The sequence below is a fragment of the Ascidiella aspersa genome, chromosome 4 (assembly GCF_963924565.1).
Source record: "Ascidiella aspersa chromosome 4, kaAscAspe10.2, whole genome shotgun sequence".
NCBI classification, from domain to species: domain Eukaryota; kingdom Metazoa; phylum Chordata; class Ascidiacea; order Phlebobranchia; family Ascidiidae; genus Ascidiella; species Ascidiella aspersa.
In genome coordinates, this window is record NC_139450.1 from 16,285,971 (window position 1) to 16,304,586 (window position 18,616).

Consider the following 18,616-nt stretch of genomic DNA (forward strand, 5'->3'; position numbering starts at 1 on the left):
CGGAGCGATTTTGAATATGCAGCTCCCTTTAAAATATGAGTGACGGTATGCGGGCCATATAAAAGGCCAAGTACATCTTACAAACCTGAACCTGAGCCATTATAAGTCCAATACAATTCAAAAAGCTCTTTAGGAGATGAAATCCTCCGAGTCTGACGACAACTGGCAGTTGCCATACTTTAACTACTTGGATTGTTTTAATCCACAATGGCTGATCGAAGTTTATTATTACGGGAATATTATGTGAACAGCTAGATATACATTTTCTGAGTGTAGTATAAAAACTGTTGACATCTTTTGGGGGTCATTCGGATCATTAAAAATGATCGGCAGAAACTCGATCGTCGACTTTTCCACCAAACCGGTATGATACTTGTGCATAAATCCAGACCAGTTAGAATGACTTATGCTGGTCTCAAGTGCATTAGGTAATCATACATTCAGCCATATAAGATCTGTTGTTTTAAATGAAATCTCCGTTTTCATATCTATAAATTGTTTGATTGGAATATACCTAACTGAAAGTAAGCCTTGTTTCGCAGCCCTATTTATAGCATAATAAAGGTCAAGCAAAACAACACGTGCATAAAAACACATGCTTGTACTGATAATAGTAAATTGAAAACAAATTTGGCCTGAATAGATAGTTTTAAATACAAATATTACAAACACTGATGATCTGAAATCTAAATTAATATTGCATTCCACCTGGTGGAGAATTCCCGCACCCCCCACCCCGTATATAGTCTTCACGACTAACTAAGGTTTAAAATGCTCTATTTGGTTGCTTAACCCTCAAACCATTTGCTTTAACACCATAATCTCTTTTATAAATAATGTAGAAGCTGAGATATGAGCAAAAACCTATATTTTATGGCGGCCATTTTGAAAATCCAAAATGGGGACTTTCCCCAGACCCGAACTGATACAAATCCGTTGAAAAACACTTGTTTCTAATTTTTCCAAGATTGGTCTTTTTTTCCCCGAAAATAAGGATACTAATATTATAAACATAACCTACAAAAAAATTGTTTTTTTTACATTTCTAAGAGTAACTCATAACGTTGTTGTAAGCAACTTAGACCCAGTACAAACAATAATATCACCTATAGTTTCCAACATTGCCCAAAACAATCCTAAAAATATAAAGGGGTTAATTATTATTTAATTTGTTATCTTTTGAGATAGGTTTGTCGCTTATCTGTGATGCCAGGTGTTTTCACGTTCGATGATATTCGTGGTAATGTGAAAACTTTTCCAAATGCGTCATGATCGAGACAACTTTTTCACTTCGTTTACTTTGTTAAAGAAAGAACTTTTTCGCAAAATGTCGTAAGAGCCTGGTGGGAATTCAACATATGTGTTAACTTGTTTTGTATAGATAGGCGCATTATAAAACGAAAAATTTACTTATTCACGTCACTTAATTTTTTTCGTGATTAGAAGTATTAAGTCCTATTGTAGCTAATTGACAGATGACGGAAAGTTGATATGATAAAGTCCCATTTTGCCATACTAGCTATAAATTTAAACATTTTTTGTTATAACAGTTAAGAAGAGATGGCAATAAGTAGTATAAATGTAAATAATGTCATCCAATACCGATTTTACTATGATTATAGTATAGGTTATATCAGAGGTGTAGCCAGGGTATTTTGCGCCTGGGGGCAAAACATAATAATTGGCGCCCCCTCCTCTATGTTTAGTCACATTTTCTATTACATTACCATAACATATCTTACTTATAAGGAAAAACAATTCAAATTTGAATAGAACATTGTAACTAAAGAAGAAGCAGCCTCATTTTAGCATTTGTAAGCCTCATTTTGGCGCCCCGGGACACACCGTGCCCCCTTAAGTACGTCTCTGGGTTATATTGGGAAAGGTTTACAGCAGTTCCAAATAATATAGGCATCAATACTGCTAAGTTTACGACAACGCATAATAACTTTACATTAGTTGCTAATTGCTATTGGGGATGTCTGATACTTGACATTATATTTCGATGCTGATACCCGATATTTTGGGCAAAGAGTATCGCGTTATTATCTGGTACGAATTTACGTCAATAATATTCTTACACAAGCTAAATATGTCGATTGAAGTTTAAATTTAATTTTGTTTAATTGCCAGGCAAAAATTTGCTTGAGCGGGTAAAAGTTTAATCCCCCCCCCCCCAGTTGTTATTTTGCTGTGTTTTACTACTTTTACGGTAAAAATCGCAAGGTAGAATTGCATATTATCACGGTACATTGTTATATTGTTGTTTTTCCAACAGATTAAACTAAAGCGTAACAAAATGCCTCGTAATACATTTTTCTTAGTTATACTGACGATTATTTTACGTTGGGCAAAGGTCGAGGGTGATACAGAAGTCTTTATGATTGGCTTGCTTCCTCAACCCATCTACGAAAAGGTATAACAAAAGTGCTTTTTAGCTTTTTGTGTGAAAGATCTATCACCAAACTACGACCCGTTGCGGTAATTCTTCTGGCCCGCCGCTAATTATCTTAATCAAGCTAAATAACTGTTTAATCGAAAAATGTTTTGGATTCAAATCTAAACAAATTTTGATAATATTTTTAACTATACGACAGTTTTATAAAGGTTACCAATTTTTTTAATGATTTTCAATGTTTCCTATGTTTAATAATAATTTATAACCTAGTAAATTGTACAAAATATTATATTCGCCTCGCGATCTGTCGTTCTTTCAGTTGTCTTGGTCTATAATAAAAGTTGATGTCCCATGATTTGGAGCGTGTATTCCACGCAGTGCTGGAAAAAATTAATGACTCCTTTCGAGTCGTGGAACACAAATGATTCGACTTAACTAAGGTTTGAAGATACCACGTTGGTCGTAATGTCAAGTCAAAACTGAAAATCTGTTGGGCACCCTGCTAAAAGTATCAAAAAATATCTCAAATTCTCACATTTGGTGGTGCTATTGTAATTAATATTAATCGTATTTATTTTTTTTTTGTTTAATTGGTCGAATGGCGTTATGTTTAGGGGATTTTTTCCTTGTAAAATCGAAGGTCCCTTTACGATTTTTAAACTTTTTTACTTTTAAAAAAATAGAAATAATATTTCATAACAAAGCCGCATTTTAAATAACGAACCTAAAAAAAGAAATAGCCTAGGCAAAACAATCCAAACGAGGCAAAAACGCATTTGAGACATTAATTGTTGTTTTTCATTCGCAGAACAACGGTGATGCATCTTTTAAATTTAAAGCATTGGTTCGTAAGTTATTTTGTACTGCGCCCATTTTGTGATTGTCCTTTCACTTCGCCCCACCTTAGAAAATAAATACTGCACATAGGCTACCTATTAGCTATAGACGACATAAAAATGCGTAGCACGGAAACATTTGCGTTTATACTTTGCTTTGTCTAAAGTTTAATTTAGGAGACATGACAAATTGGGCACAGAGCTGCACACAATTTTTTTATTGATTTTTACAAAGCTGTTAATGTCAATCACTGTCCAAACTATATTTTCCACAGCTGCAAAGCTGTATGGAAACCACGGAAAAAATTATTGCGCTTTTTTTAAAGTTATATACAAAATGGTAATGGCATATTGTAAAAATAATATAGATTCGCGCAAACGCCATTGTCAGAAATCCGGCGCTAAACATGTTATCACATAGAAAGTATGTAAGAGAAGTGGGACAATCTTTAATGTTTATTTAATTAAGGGTTGTTATAGTGTTTATAATTTTTCTGTTTTAATAGACACGAAATTAAAAGTGAAGCAGAAAACGAAGGATTTTTGAGGTTACGTTGTTAAATTTGGCAGAAAAAATACTAAACTACTATACGATAAAATAATAATAAAAGATGAAAATTGTAGTAAAGCTCGCGACCTTCGACTCAGGATTTAAAAAAGTTTTGTTTTCATCAATGATTTTAACAAAAAACATGTAAGAGTCCTATATAGATTAGGATTCTCAATTAGTTTTGACTAAAAAAAACGGAGATTATCAAATTTGCCTATAGGTTTGCAGAATATACCATTTTTCACAGGCAAATGTCACGTGGCCTGTTCCACCGCCATCATTTAGCGAAGGTCACAGCATTAAAGTCGCAATAAAGAACTACGGAGACACGTCTGATGATGTCGGCTTTCACACTTTTCTCCCCGATTACGCAGAGATGACGTCGTTTACTATGAACACAGAGGGCATTGCTTACAGGGCAAAGAAGACAACTTACAAGGAGGGTCAAGAGCTCATGCAGGTTGCAAGAAAACAAAACCACAACGCAGCTCTTTACGTTCCGCAGCCTCTACTCGGTAAGTTAAATTGAAACAGAAGAAACTATAATGTGCAACATTTTTTTTCAACGCTGTCCTTGTTCTATTAAAAGCTTTATTTTAAATTGTTAAACATTTTCGAATAAATCCGGGAGCTATTTACTGGCAAGCAAAACTGGTTGAAATGGATGGCTGATTTACCTGTCAAAAACCTGTATCCCACTTACAATTAAACAAGAAGTAGCATATACTACAAGGGTCTGTTCATGTTGGAAACTTAGGAATCACGCGGGGATGGTTCTGGTGTCTAAAGTAGTGCGGGTGTAATAAATTTATTGTAACAAATTTCGCGGCTGTAAATGAAGTACCACTGAAACCTGCGTCCTTCCCCTGTAACAATCGTATTTATGCTTCCTTACAAGCCTCTTTGTCACTTTCACAACAATTACTTACACGTTACTCTATTCAAAATATTGATTTCACAACCTTAACAAGAACACTCCAAATGACGCGTACAAATATATAATAGGCCTAACTAATTTAACATTTAAAATAGCTCCAAATCTAGATATGAAAAAATAATGTTGAATCCTCTTCATGTAGCAGTGAATATTAGTTTCGTTGTAACCTAGGCATAAGGAGGGGTCATTAGGACAAAAACATGACTTTCTATCTCCGTTGCCGCTTATCAGGGACGGATCCAGGATTTCAGATTGTGGGGACATAATTTTTTTTACGGGAATGACCAAAAAGTTACGTTAATACGCCACGTACTTTTTGTCACAAAAATGCGAAAAAAAAAACAATTGCGTGCAGCGTGGATAAATGCCTTTGTATAGTTTAGGTTGGGTAAACTTTTATTTTAAGATGGAAACATATTTAAGATTGGCACACTAAAAAAATAGCATTTACGTAGTTGAAAAATGCAAAGATATAGTTTGGGGTGGTGTCCTCCTCTCCCTAGATCCGCTCCTGTCACCTTTCATAGTCATTTAAAAAAAATCATTTAAAAAATCATTAGTTGGGTTTTCCCGTTTACAGTGCCATTTTTATTATAACTATATATATATATATAGATACCACAAAGAGTTAAAATGACCAAAAATAACTTTAAACCGGAATTAACAGCTGCTAGATAGAAGGAAGCTTCATGGTAAAAATGTTAATAAACCATAAAAATGTTTTTCGCATTTAACGAGCTAAACGAGCTCAATTTCTTGAAGGATATCGTCATGCTTACACGGTTATTTAACATTATCCTAAAATTTGCAAGTATTGTATACTCAATAAGGTGATCAGATAGAGAAAAAAACTGATCTCCTTCAGAGGATGCAAAAATAAATCCTTTGTTAACGTTGTAATAACTTTAAACAATGATAACAGCCGTGTCCAGGTGGGAGGCGGGTTACACGCAAGTGCTGTTTCTTATTCGTTTTTCCTATTTTTGACGTCATTACAATCACTTTTTATGACGTCGTTATTCATTAACGCCAGACAGAAAATGTGGAATCCCTTAATTGAAAATTCGTGCCCCGCCCCTTTTTTAGATTTTTAGATATGGGTCTCTGTACACAGGATATAATCGTTGAGGGAAAAACTTTGGGTCCCAATTTTGTTTTTGAACAGCAAAATGTCACTCAACTACCCAGTAAACAGAAACTGAGAGCACCAAAATATACTTGGTCATTGCACTTAAAGTATATACTGTTCAAATAATATATTCTATCCATTTTAAAATGGACTTTTAATACAGATAGCAATTTACATAATCAAATATCAGAAGAACCAAAGTTCAAAATTCATTCAAAATACCTTTTTCAGATGACTGTACAAATTGGAGCAATTTAAATATATTACCAAAATCACACAACATCCACTATAACCAGTTCACAGGGTTGGGGCTCTAAACGAGTGTGAATTACACTCTAAAGCCATATATTTAGGCAAGCAAGTGAATAAACGCAATAGACCGGATCACCATTTAAAGTTTAAACGTATATATGTGTAGCGTAAAAAAAATGTGGGTTAAAGCATTGATAACAAAAAAAACATAGGGGAAGCGGAATTCGCAAACGACGTTCAACATTTTACGGAAGTGTATTCGGGAAGCTGGGTGTAATAACTACCTGAGTAATAAAATACAACTTTTCGAGACCATCGATTCCAAAGATTTGTAAAGCTGCTGCAAATCATGTGTTTAACGAGATTGATTTGATACCTTCTTTGTTAATGATATTTGTATACCAGAGGAAACTTTTAACGTTAAGATGAAAGAAAATGATTATTAACTCAGCTCATTTTGGTCTATATAGGAAAGGTGCCCTTGGGCTGAAAAGATTTCTTAGAATTTTGCGTTTAGGTAGTTGAAGTTTATAATATATATTTGTAAGGAGGGTGGCATAGCCTCGTTTTATGCATTTTATCCTAATTAGATAAAAAAAGAAAGCAGACGTCTTACCACGAATTTACATTTGTGCAGACAGATATGACTCTGAGATCCAGACAGCGAAGAACACAGTGCATATCAAAGCTGGTAAAGAGATGACCTTCGACATGCAGTACAAGGAGACTCTTCAAGACATGATAGACTCTGGCGTAAAAGTGCTTAACAGGGCTCGGGTTGCGTTTGATCTCTTTGGATCTACGGTTGAACAGATGGTGGGTGAACTATATTCTCCAAACTATCCAAATTCTTATCCTAATAGTGCTGACATCACCTGGTGGGTGAGGGTCCCTGAGCAAAACGCAGTCCGATTGCAAATTGTGGACCTCAACATTGAAGAATGCTGCGATCGTTTGACGTTATACGATGGCAATTCAATTCACGAGAAAGTTATTGCAGTTATATCTGGGTCTATGGATAGCATGAATAACTTAACGGCTTTCCAATCTACCACTAACAGCATGTTTCTGCATTTAACTTCCGATTGCTCAGAGTCGAGAAGTGGTTTTAAAGCAATTTCCACTGTTGCTGTAATTGGAAGCACAACTAAGGCACCAGTTACAACAACTCAAGCACAAACTACCATCCCCAACAATGTAATTAACTCAACAGTATCCGCCAATAACACTGTATGCACGGGTACCGACGATTTAACTGCATATAGTGGCTACAACACCATGGCCTCAATCAACTATCCCAATGGTTATTACAACAACCTTTATTGTACTTGGAGAATAACTTCGTATTACTCATATTATGTTGTAAAAGTAGTTATTGACGATATCGACGTGGAGTATGGTTACGATTACCTTCGATTTTACGACGGCCCCACAAACTATTATCCATATATTGACTACAACCCAACTAATGGTTCGATCATTCATTCCACTGGAATATACCTGTTCATTAGTTTTGAAACAGATTATATGTTTCAAAAAGGTTTTCAGTTGCGTTACAAATGTGATTATGCACAAACGTCGAAGACGGAAACTTACCCAGATTCTAGCGACACAACAGTTTCAATGAATTCTACTGCGTGTATCGAAACTGAATACATTACCGCTTATTCAAATTATAATATCATGACCTCTATAAACTACCCAAATGGCTATTACAACAACCTTTATTGTACTTGGATAATAACGTCATATCACGACTTCATTATTGAAGTTATTATTGACGATATTCAACTGGAGAGTTGTTGTGACTTTTTGAAATTCTATGATGGTACACACGCGTATGATCCGGAGATCAGCCCGACGCCATCTGAAGGTTCAGCAATGGGTTCCGCCGAAGGTTCAGCAATCGATTCAATTGAAGGTTCAACGGTTCGTTCCACCGAAATGTACATGTTCATTACTTTTCAAACGGATTCATCGATAACGAGCAGAGGATTTCAACTGAGGTACAAGTCAGACTCCCGTCCCTCTTGTACTGCTACCACTTATTTAAATGCAAATTATGGTTATAACACTTTGACTTCCTTAAACTATCCAAATAATTATTACAACTATCTTGATTGCACTTGGAGAATTACGGCATATTACTCATACCACGTTGTAAAAGTTGTTATTGACGATATTGATTTGGAATCTTGTTGTGATACTGTAAAATTCTATGACGGTCACTCAAGTAGTTATCCTCAAATATATCCATCCTTAACAGTTGGTACGACAATTTATTCCTCTCAAAGATACATGTTTATCCGATTTCAAACTGACTCATCTGTAACCAGGAAAGGGTTCCAACTGCGGTACATCACTCATTATTAGCTTACAAAATCCAATGCTAACGAACTAAATAAACAACTGGTGACTTTGGGGTGGGGCTTTACATTTTGTGGTTACGGTGATTTTAATATTTTTTTACGGTAATGAATTATTGTTGGATTGCAAACGCATATCGCTATCACTATGCTTAAAACGTAGTTCGCATATTATGAACAAAGCTAAATCGTCATTGTTCTTCCCTCGTGAAATTTTTCGTCACTCAAAAGATTTAATTTAAAATTTAATTGTACTGAAATTAAAAACAACATATCTATATGATATATGGAGTAGTAGTTGTAAACCTTGTTCGTTTAAATTGTAGCAATTATTTTTTTGTGCCTTGCGGTTTACAATAAAGGATGTGTTAAAAAGAGAAAACAATTTTATTGCTTTCCAGGAACATATTTTATGTGTGCGGGCATCGATTTTAATCTCGCGGTATTTGGAGCGGATTTTTAATGTAGACTATTGATCAGCCGTTGTAATTAACATCAAGCATAATAGATAGGCTTGTTACGTGAATATTGTTAAAATATGGCAATATTTTATGTGCTAAAAATTTAATACTTAAAGTATAACTTTCAAGTTTCGACAAATATGTTAACTTGGTAGCACATGGCCCAGATAAAAAAAATTACTAAAAGTGTATTTGATACACCTACCCTAAAGATAAAAAAATGGCCTGTGTCACGTCAAACGATTTCTGGCATTAACTACGGAAGGTACTGGGGGAGTGGAGCATTATGTCTTTGTTGACTTAATGACATTATAAATTTACCTGAAAGCAAAGATTATTTGCGAAACTGGCCCGATATCGAATAAACGCGTGTTGACCAAACATTTATGGTGATAAGCAAATATCTTAGAAGATATTAACCCACGTACAACGTAAAAAAGTATATTGTGTCTAGTAATATTATGTTATTGAACAGTTTACTCAGTTTGGTCCTGTTATTAATTTATAAAATTCAAAGTTTGGGCACAAAACAAAGCCGGTTTGCCGTATTACAAAGAATACTATTTCCGGGGTTTTAGTTTTAATTTCGAAGAATATTTAGTTATATAAGGTATAAAGTCAGTACATTTTGGAAGGTGTATCCCTATAAAGCAGGCCAGCACGACTCTTTTTAAAATAAATTAATTAACCGAAATTTGTTGTTACATCGTGGGCGTATTAAAAGGTTTTTAAGACCGCATGCGGCCTGTATGTTATATGTTAAGAAGGCCAGCAATAAGGCACTTAATTAGAACTTTGCAAAACACCGATGATAGGGGGCGTTATAGAGTTAAGCCTAAAAGCCTCGACGAGACAGATAAACAAAATATTGAGACAGCAATATAATACACTCGTATTGAATAGAGGCTACGTGACAAGTAAGAAGTGCAACTGTTTGCATAATTGCCCAAATTAGCTTCGTTTGTGAGCTTTCTCCGTCAACGGAAGTGTTTGCGATATGTGAGAAACTTACCAAATGCTGTGGCCGCTCGGAGATAATTTTCATTTGTTTGATCCAACGTTTGTGCTTGTCATTCGTGAGAATACGACATGTGCTTCAAGTTTATAGGCGCCATAGAGTCGTTTTTAAAACGGTGAAACGTTTTATCGTGATACGAGATTTTTATCATCGAATAACCGCAAGTTAACCGTTATAAATTAAGCATCCAAATAACTTGATGTTATCCTTGATTTTTAATACAATCGACAATAACGACAAGTAACAAATGTAATTGTTTGCAGAATTGCTAAAACTTGCTTCGTTAGTGAGCTTTCTCCGTCAACGGGTATGTTTGCGATATGTGAGAATCTTACCATATGCTGTGGGCCGCTCGGAGATAATTTTCTTTTGTTTGGTCCAACGTTTGTGTTTGTCATTCGTGAGAATACGACACGTGCCCCAAGTTTATAGGCGCCATAGTGTCGATTATAAAAAGGTGAAACGTTTTCTTGCGATACAAGTTTTTACCATCGGATAATCGCAAGTTAACAGTCATAAATTAGAAATCAAAAAAACTTGTTGTTCGCCTTGATTTTTAATCCAATCAACAGCAACGAAGCCATCCAATGCGCCGAGTTTTGATAAAAAAAAACGTTTCAAAAAGGTTATAACTAGGTATATGTGTCCTACTGAGGGGATTTCTCGATATTGAAGCTGAAAAAACTCTACGTTAAAGTGGTTTTCGCCTTTAACAAATATATTTGAGTATTTTAAGCCAAACACTGGTTGCAGTGCAATATAAGAGAATTGATTCTTCTGTAAAACCTGGCGACGATAACTAAATCACATTTGCTAAAATTAGCTTTTTATAAAATAGCTAGCATATCGTGTTTTATCGATAAAACGGCATCAAAAAATGAAGCTAAGAATCTTCCATTGATTTAACTAATTCATTTTCTAATCAGAGGTTAGAAGAGCTGTATAAACATTTTCTGTGATGTTGCGAGAAGTTGTATTTTTGCTTTATTTATGCAGTAGTTACTTTGATTTCGTGGCAAGTGAAGATGACAACGGTCAAGTATTTCTAATTGGATTGATGCCGCAACCAATATATGACAAGGTACAACTAAAACATTTTTAATCAAGTTACATTCATTCATGGTGCGAAACCGGCCTTGTTTCAACCAACAAATTTTCATTACAATTTTTATGTTTTATGCAATGCATGTAGGTATTTTTGTTTAGTGGGGCATTTGGTCGTAACGTGATGTTAAAATTAACGCGAAACAAAACAAAGCGTACAACGTGTTTATTTATTTATTTTTATTTATGTATCTATTAATTTTTTTGATCGAAAAAAGGGCTGCTGGGGGGAAAAGGCAAGTGCCCCTGGATTTCAAAATGCTATTGTTGTTATTGTTTATAAGTGTAATATTTAGGTTAATTTATGTGTAGGTAAAGGTGGGGCAAACGCCCCCCTCAAGGCAGACCTGGGCAAAATCCGGCCCGCGGGCCGTACGCCCAGCAATTTTATCCGGCCCGCGCCTTATTTTTCTTAAAATACAAACCTGGCCGACACTCTACGTGATTGGTTGTAACACTTTCCAAGGACGGATCTATGTCCCGCTAACTCAATTTTTAGCCTGTTTAAAGACTAAATTGATAATAGTTTTCGCGTTTCGTGCAAATTTCTTTTGTCTTTCTTGCGTCTTTACAGCCAAAAGTCGCCCTCTGCACTGTGACATTCTTTGAAACGAAAGTTTGTCAAACTCAGCCTAATGTTGGTAAATTAAATTTTGCGCTTCGATCAACAGTATAAGGTCTAAAAAATATAAAGGAATTAGTATAACGGCCGTTTCCTACCTCTAAAACAGTGGTTTCTCGAAGGAACCAAGTGGCAGGTATAAAATTAAAACCTACCTATTATAAATCGTATGTTTTAACGAACTCAACTTTCAGACGATTAGCGCATCCAACTTTTGTAACAAGTCTTGGCTAAGCCTTTGGCGCAGGTGTGTCTTTTGCAGTTTTACAGTTTTTTTATTTTACGTTTGTTGATCGAAGTGATAAATAAAAAAGGTTTGAGTACTGCGTGTTTTTTCCTGGGAAGGAATTGACAGTGCTTGGGCTTGTATAAGGAAGGGATATAAAAAAACGAGAACCACTGCACTAAAGCATACCGATTCATATATGTCAACCCAATTTTATTAATGCCACGTTTGTGTTTCTCCCGACTTATACCGTCTTTGCAATATGTCCATTGTATCGCAAGAAACACATCGGCAACTTAAAGCCATAATAAACAAAAATGGCATTGTAAGTCGTTCTGTACAAAATTTTAACGTATTTTAACATTGAACTGTTAAAACCCACTACTTAATGCCTACAGATCAAGGAATATACATATGTACCAAACTATACATAACCTGTACTCAATGCGTCCAGTCACCCTCTAAATCGAAATTAAACTTTCCATTTTAAATCAAGTATAGTCGCGATTTTAGGCGCTTTGCGCGATGCCTTATTGTCACCATCAAATCGACTCCAATTTTAAATTTGCGCACAAGTTCAATGTAGAAACAGGTTCAACTTGCGTTAATTTGAGATCCTATTTTGACCTGCCCCCCCCACAACATTTTATGTTTCTCATGCGGCCCGCGGTAAAAAATCATTACCCACGCCTGCCTTAAGGGATAAATGCTATTTTCCGAGTTTAGCAAAATAGTTTTTGCTCAGTATGGGGTAGCAAGGGTCTTATGATAAGTTACTCCTATGCCAAACAAAAAACACTGAAAAAAACACACAATTATAGGCGCCATAGTGTTGAATAAATTACCCTTTTTTGCCTTTTTTTCAAAACGGACCCCACCAATAAAATATAGTTTAACTGCCTTGTTGTGTGAAAATGGCGGTTCAAGGATTTTTGTTTAGTGTCGAATAAAAAAAAATTTAGAGATATTTTCTAATTTCGTGACGTCATAATTCAAGTAATGGTATACATGCCGCCTTATAAGTTAAAAATACTTTACAAAAGTTGGACAAAACATACAACATAACCAAAATAGGACTATACGTATTAGCATTGTTGCATCAATAAGTTAAACGGTTATACCTAGGCCGTACATAAATTGCTTTTTATTTCTCCTGTGCCGTACCAACTCGTAAGTATTAAAACAATTATCAATCGCCTTTTATCAACAGATCTTGTTAAGATTTCTGATTGTTTGTATGAATACCTTATTTTTGTGATCTCTAAACTTAAAAAGTCCAACTGTCTTGAATTAATAAACAGACCATTATCTACAAATTATTTAGCAAAAAAAGTAACTTTACACATAATTTTACTGTACTATACTTATATCAACATCCTCAAAACATATTTTCTCTCTCCCAGGTTTGTTCAAAATCGAATCAGCCTTATTTTTGTCCACAAACGTTTTTTCGACGATAGTCACAATTTTTGAGGCTGACAACTTTCGTTCACGAGAAAAGTGTGGTGCCCATTTCGCCCTGCTTTCCATATATATTTATATTGCCCCCCCCCTGGAAAATTTTTTGCACGCGCCCCTGGTTAAGACCATAATTTTATTTAGTTTTTAATGCTTTTGGTGCATATTCTGACAATCCCGGACATTCTTGCCATATTTTTAAAACAACATCTTAAATATAAAAACAATCTGCCAATTTAAATATGATTCTTATTTTACGTTTACGCGTGTTGTAAATCGATTGCGAAATCTTGCATTTTGTCGGTCAACATTAAGGTTATTTTGCAGAACATACAGTTATTTACAGGCAAATGTCACGTGGCCTGTTCCACCGCCATCCTTCAGCGAAGGTCACAGCATTAAAGTCGCAATAAAGAACTACGGAGACACGTCTGATGATGTCGGCTTCCACACGTTTCTCCCCGATTACGCAGAGATGACGTCGTTTACTATGAACACAGAGGGCATTGCTTACAGGGCCAAGAAGACAACTTACAAGGAGGGTCAAGAGCTCATGCAGGTTGCCAGGAAACAAAACCACAACGCAGCTCTTTACGTTCCGCAGCCTCTACTTGGTAAGTTAAATGGGTAAAGAGATTAATAGGCAACAATTTTTTTTAATTTTTTCATTTGGAGAAAAAACACGACTTTTTATCTCTTTTGCCGCTTATTAGGAGCGGATTCGGGACTTTAGTTTGTGGGGGCATACATTTTTTTGCAGGGATGATGTAAACACTGCTTATATACCTATATAAGTTTAGGCCGATCTATTACTTTTTAAAAAGCCTTTAATCAATGATTTATAGAGCTATCTGTAGATCAATAGAAATTAGGCTACAGATTGAGAATCACTAAACTAGCCTTTATAGCTGAGTTTTTATTTGTTGTGTATAACACATTTTTCCCAAAATTTACATTTTTGATATAATTATAACGTGAAATAAAGCATTGTTTTGAAAATAGCTCCATAATAACGTTTTTAAAACGTTTTATCGTTTTGGCCCAACAAACTTTTTAAATGCACTAAGTATATTATTTAATATAAAACCAATAATCTTGATCGTTTAAAATCATTTTGAATTTTGCAGTCCATAACAAATGTGGATGAGGCCATTATATTGTCGACAGGATACTTTTCCGGGAAGTTGTTTTATAGTTCCTGGCACCTTTTCCGTGATAAATCAACAACAATGAACCTTATGCTACAATTCGTTTGAGGTTTAAGCCTTTTTTCACCAGGATTTTCTGTCCTACAGTGTAAGACAAAACAAGGCTCATTTTATCACACTTGGGTGGACTATTTTGTTTAGGATGGCGGTGTCTTAAAACGGTTAGTTAAAAGTTAAAGAATCCTGCTATGTGATAGCAAACTTGACGGCAAACAATTGTAACTAAATTAGGTGAGATAACGCGAAGTTCGAAAAGAATTCCGATAATATAGTTTAAATGGGCAAAACTTTTTGTTTAGTAATATGTGCACGGCCTCCCACTCGACCGAGTTTCGCAGTTAAAAAGCGTTAACATACAAAATTTATCAAACAATTGCGTACGACTTTTGACATTTGTACCTAACAAAACAACCAGATGCAATAGTAGTTTTTTACGACGGTTACATGCCTATTGCTACTTGCAATACGTATATATCCCTTTTTCTAAGTTAAATTATATTTGCAGAATACAAAAAATCTCTCGATGTACACTGAAGTTTTCTTAGGGCTTAAGAATCACTGGTTTACTAGCAAACGGGTTTATAGGATGCCGTTTAAAAAAAAACTATTTCGCTCATACGGAAACCTTTTTTGTCCGATTTTCCATAAATCAGAGTGTAATGTTGTCAGATTTAAGTTGAATAGGACAACATTTGGTTCTGATTTAGTTTAAGTAGGACAATATTTAAATCGGAAAGTAATTCTGTCCGATCTAGGTTAAATCAGAATATAATTTGTCCCTTTAAATTAAATCAAAAAGTTTATTTGTCACCTTAATATTAAATTAAATTGAAAATAATTACATTCCGATATCACCATAAAATACTAATTAACTTTAACGCCAGTGGTTTACAGGGCGTATCAAAATCAGTCGAATTTAATTTCAAAACTTATTTTAGCTTAAACCATCGTCTTTGGGATAAAATAGCATCACTTGCTAATTTAACACATGTGGTAATGGTTGTGCAATTACTTTTTGGTTATGTCTTTTGTTGGCTACAGGTTTGGAATTTAGTTGCAAGTAGTGTGGTTATTTTAAAGTAGTGTGGTCTAGACTCTAGACGAAAAGTAGATAAAACGTCTAATGACACTTAGGCCACAATCACGTGCCTATAAACACAAAACAGATTTAACATAGATTTGATTAATTTTGATACGCCTTATAGACAACTTGCTTTAAAGTTATATCGGAATATAATTCTTTATGATGGACAAATAAACTTTTCGACATAATTTAAAGGGACATATTATGTTCTGATTTAATATAAGCCAGACATTTTTTAAACGGTGCCCCATACAGGTTGGTGTTTCAATTATATAGTTAAGGTGTGCGTAGTATTTCAAATAATATTTTTTGTTTGTCGCAAGGGAAAAGAGAAAGACGCTTGGTACGATCGGGGGTATACAGCGTACAAATGAAAAATCGTAAAGACCATAATGCTCTTATAATCTAAAAATATATTTTTAGTTCGTATTTGCCTAACCCCAATATTGTTACTTGTTTAGGCAGACTTTATGCTGCATTGCATTACAAAGGCACCACGAGTTTCCTTATTTTGTAGACCGATATGACTCTGAGATCCAGACAGCGAAGAACACGGTGCACATTAAAGCTGGTAAAGAGATGACCTTCGACATGCAGTACAAGGAGACTCTTCAAGACATGATAGACTCTGGCGTAAAAGTGCTTAACAGGGCTCGGGTTGCGTTTGATCTCTTTGGAGCTACGGTTGAACAGATGGTGGGTGAACTATATTCTCCAAACTATCCCAACTCTTATCCCAACAGTGCTGACATCACCTGGTGGGTGAGGGTCCCTGAGCAAAACGCAGTCCGATTGCAAATTGTGGACCTCGACATTGAAGAATGCTGCGATCGTTTGACGTTATACGATGGCAATTCAATTCACGAGAAGGTTATAGCAGTTATATCTGGGTCTATGGATAGTATATATAACTTAACGGTTTTCCAATCTACCACTAACAGCATGTTTCTGCATTTAACTTCCGATTGCTCAGAGTCGAGAAGTGGTTTTAAAGCAATTTCCACTGTTGCAGTAATTGGAAGCACAACTAAGGCACCAGTTACAACAATTCAAACACAAACTACCATCCCCAACAATGTAATTAACTCGACAGTATCCGCCAATAACACTGTATGCACGGGTACCGACTATTTAACTGCATATAGTAGCTATAACACCATGACCTCAATCAACTATCCCAATGGTTATTACAACAACCTTTATTGTACTTGGAGAATAACTTCGTATTACTCGTATTATGTTGTAAAAGTAGTTATTGACGACATTGAATTGGAGAGTTGTTGCGATTACCTCCGATTTCACGACGGTTCATCAGACAATTACCCAATACTAAATAACTCACTAACGAATGGTTCAACCATTTATTCCACTGGAAGATATATGTTCGTTAGCTTTCAAACCGATAATTCGGTAACTAGGAAAGGCTTTCAGTTGCTTTACAAATACGATAATCCCACATGGCAAACAACGGCAACTTACCCAGAATATACAACTAGCGAGGGTACACATACATGCAATGATGACATTGATGTCGATGGTTACTCTTATACCGACATTTTTTCTCCCAACTATCCTGGATATTATTACAACAACCTAAGTTGTTCGTGGCAAATACATACCCATTCTAGCAGCTATTTCAACGTTATTCAACTTGACTTTATAGATCTATATCTTACATACTATGACACCGTTGAAATTCGGGACGGTTGGTCAAACGACGATTTAATTGCAGTTGTAACCTTTTCAAACTACCCATCAACTATTATTTCCGGCAGTAACCACTTGCATATTAAATTTACTTCGGACGAATACAACTCAGCGCGTGGTTTCCATATACGACTTCTCGCGGTTCCTAGCCAAGAAGTTACCACAGCTGAATCAGTAACAACCAACCCTCCATCAATTGAAGCTTGCGATGGTGGAGAAACTCTTGTTACTTACGCGGGTTTCGGCTACATCTACTCGCCGTATTACTCTAACAATTACGCAAACAACATGAACTGCTCGTGGACCATTTATAGTTATTATTCCTGGTATAGCATTAAGTTACAGGTATACGATTTGAGCCTGGCGGAATACGACACGGTAAAGGTATATGACGGATCAAGCGATAATAACAGACTTCTGGGGGAGTTTTACCCCGTTTACTCCAGTTTTTCTTACCCCGTTTACTCCAGTGGGAACTACATGCATGTCAAACTTGAGTCCGATTCTTACTACACGGCAAGAGGTTTCATGCTACGATATGAAGCAGTTGACAATTCCGTGGTCACCACGAATAGTTATACGACGACTGGCCCTAATGAAGTTACCAACTGTTCCATTGTACATTACATTAACGATGTAAATATGTATGGAAATCTTACATCCTACAATTACCCGAATAACTATCCAAATAACTTTACTGAGTGCTGGTTTTTTCCATCGAATTACTATGGGCGACTCTACTTGACGTTTAACGATTTTCAAGTTGAGAGCTATTATGATTCGCTAAACTTGTATTCTTCCTATGGTTACATGAATAGTTTTTCTGGTTCATATTATGCTGGATACTCACCATACATAAACTCTGCATATAACTACTGGTTACAATTCTCTACTGATTATACCGGACAAAGAAGCGGATTTCACATTGAGTATTACCTTAACATTTAACTTTGTTGTAAAGGGTACCGTATGTAATATTACTCTTGCAATGCAATTATCTAGGCAGGGCTTAAAATTGGGTACTAATGATTCAAGCTGTATTTTCTAAATTTGGTGATGTAATGCGTGTTTTTAATGTATTGGTGAAACGTAATTTTTGGTGATTTGCTAATAAAACTATATGCTGTAAAATATTGGTTCGCTTTGGAAGAGGCTTAAGTGCGAATGCAAGCAAGATTTTTGTTTGCAGGGAATCTACTACTTACATGCTTAATGCTTATACTATACATAAAAAAGAAAAGCTGGCCAAACGTGTGTGGT

At 35.5% G+C, this 18,616-nt stretch overlaps 1 protein-coding gene across 1 annotated transcript; it reads left to right on the forward strand.

The window, feature by feature from the left end:
• The first annotated feature begins 322 nt into the window (after positions 1-322).
• On the forward strand, positions 323-18,304 carry LOC146148382 (cubilin-like). Its single transcript, XM_083388028.1, has 8 exons — positions 323-364; positions 2,279-2,416; positions 4,032-4,299; positions 5,589-5,617; positions 6,757-7,663; positions 7,721-8,310; positions 13,704-13,971; positions 16,167-18,304. The coding sequence occupies exons 1-8, from the start codon at positions 323-325 to the stop codon at positions 18,302-18,304; spliced, it is 4,380 nt and encodes a 1,459-aa protein (XP_083244154.1).
• The last annotated feature ends 312 nt before the right edge of the window (positions 18,305-18,616 follow it).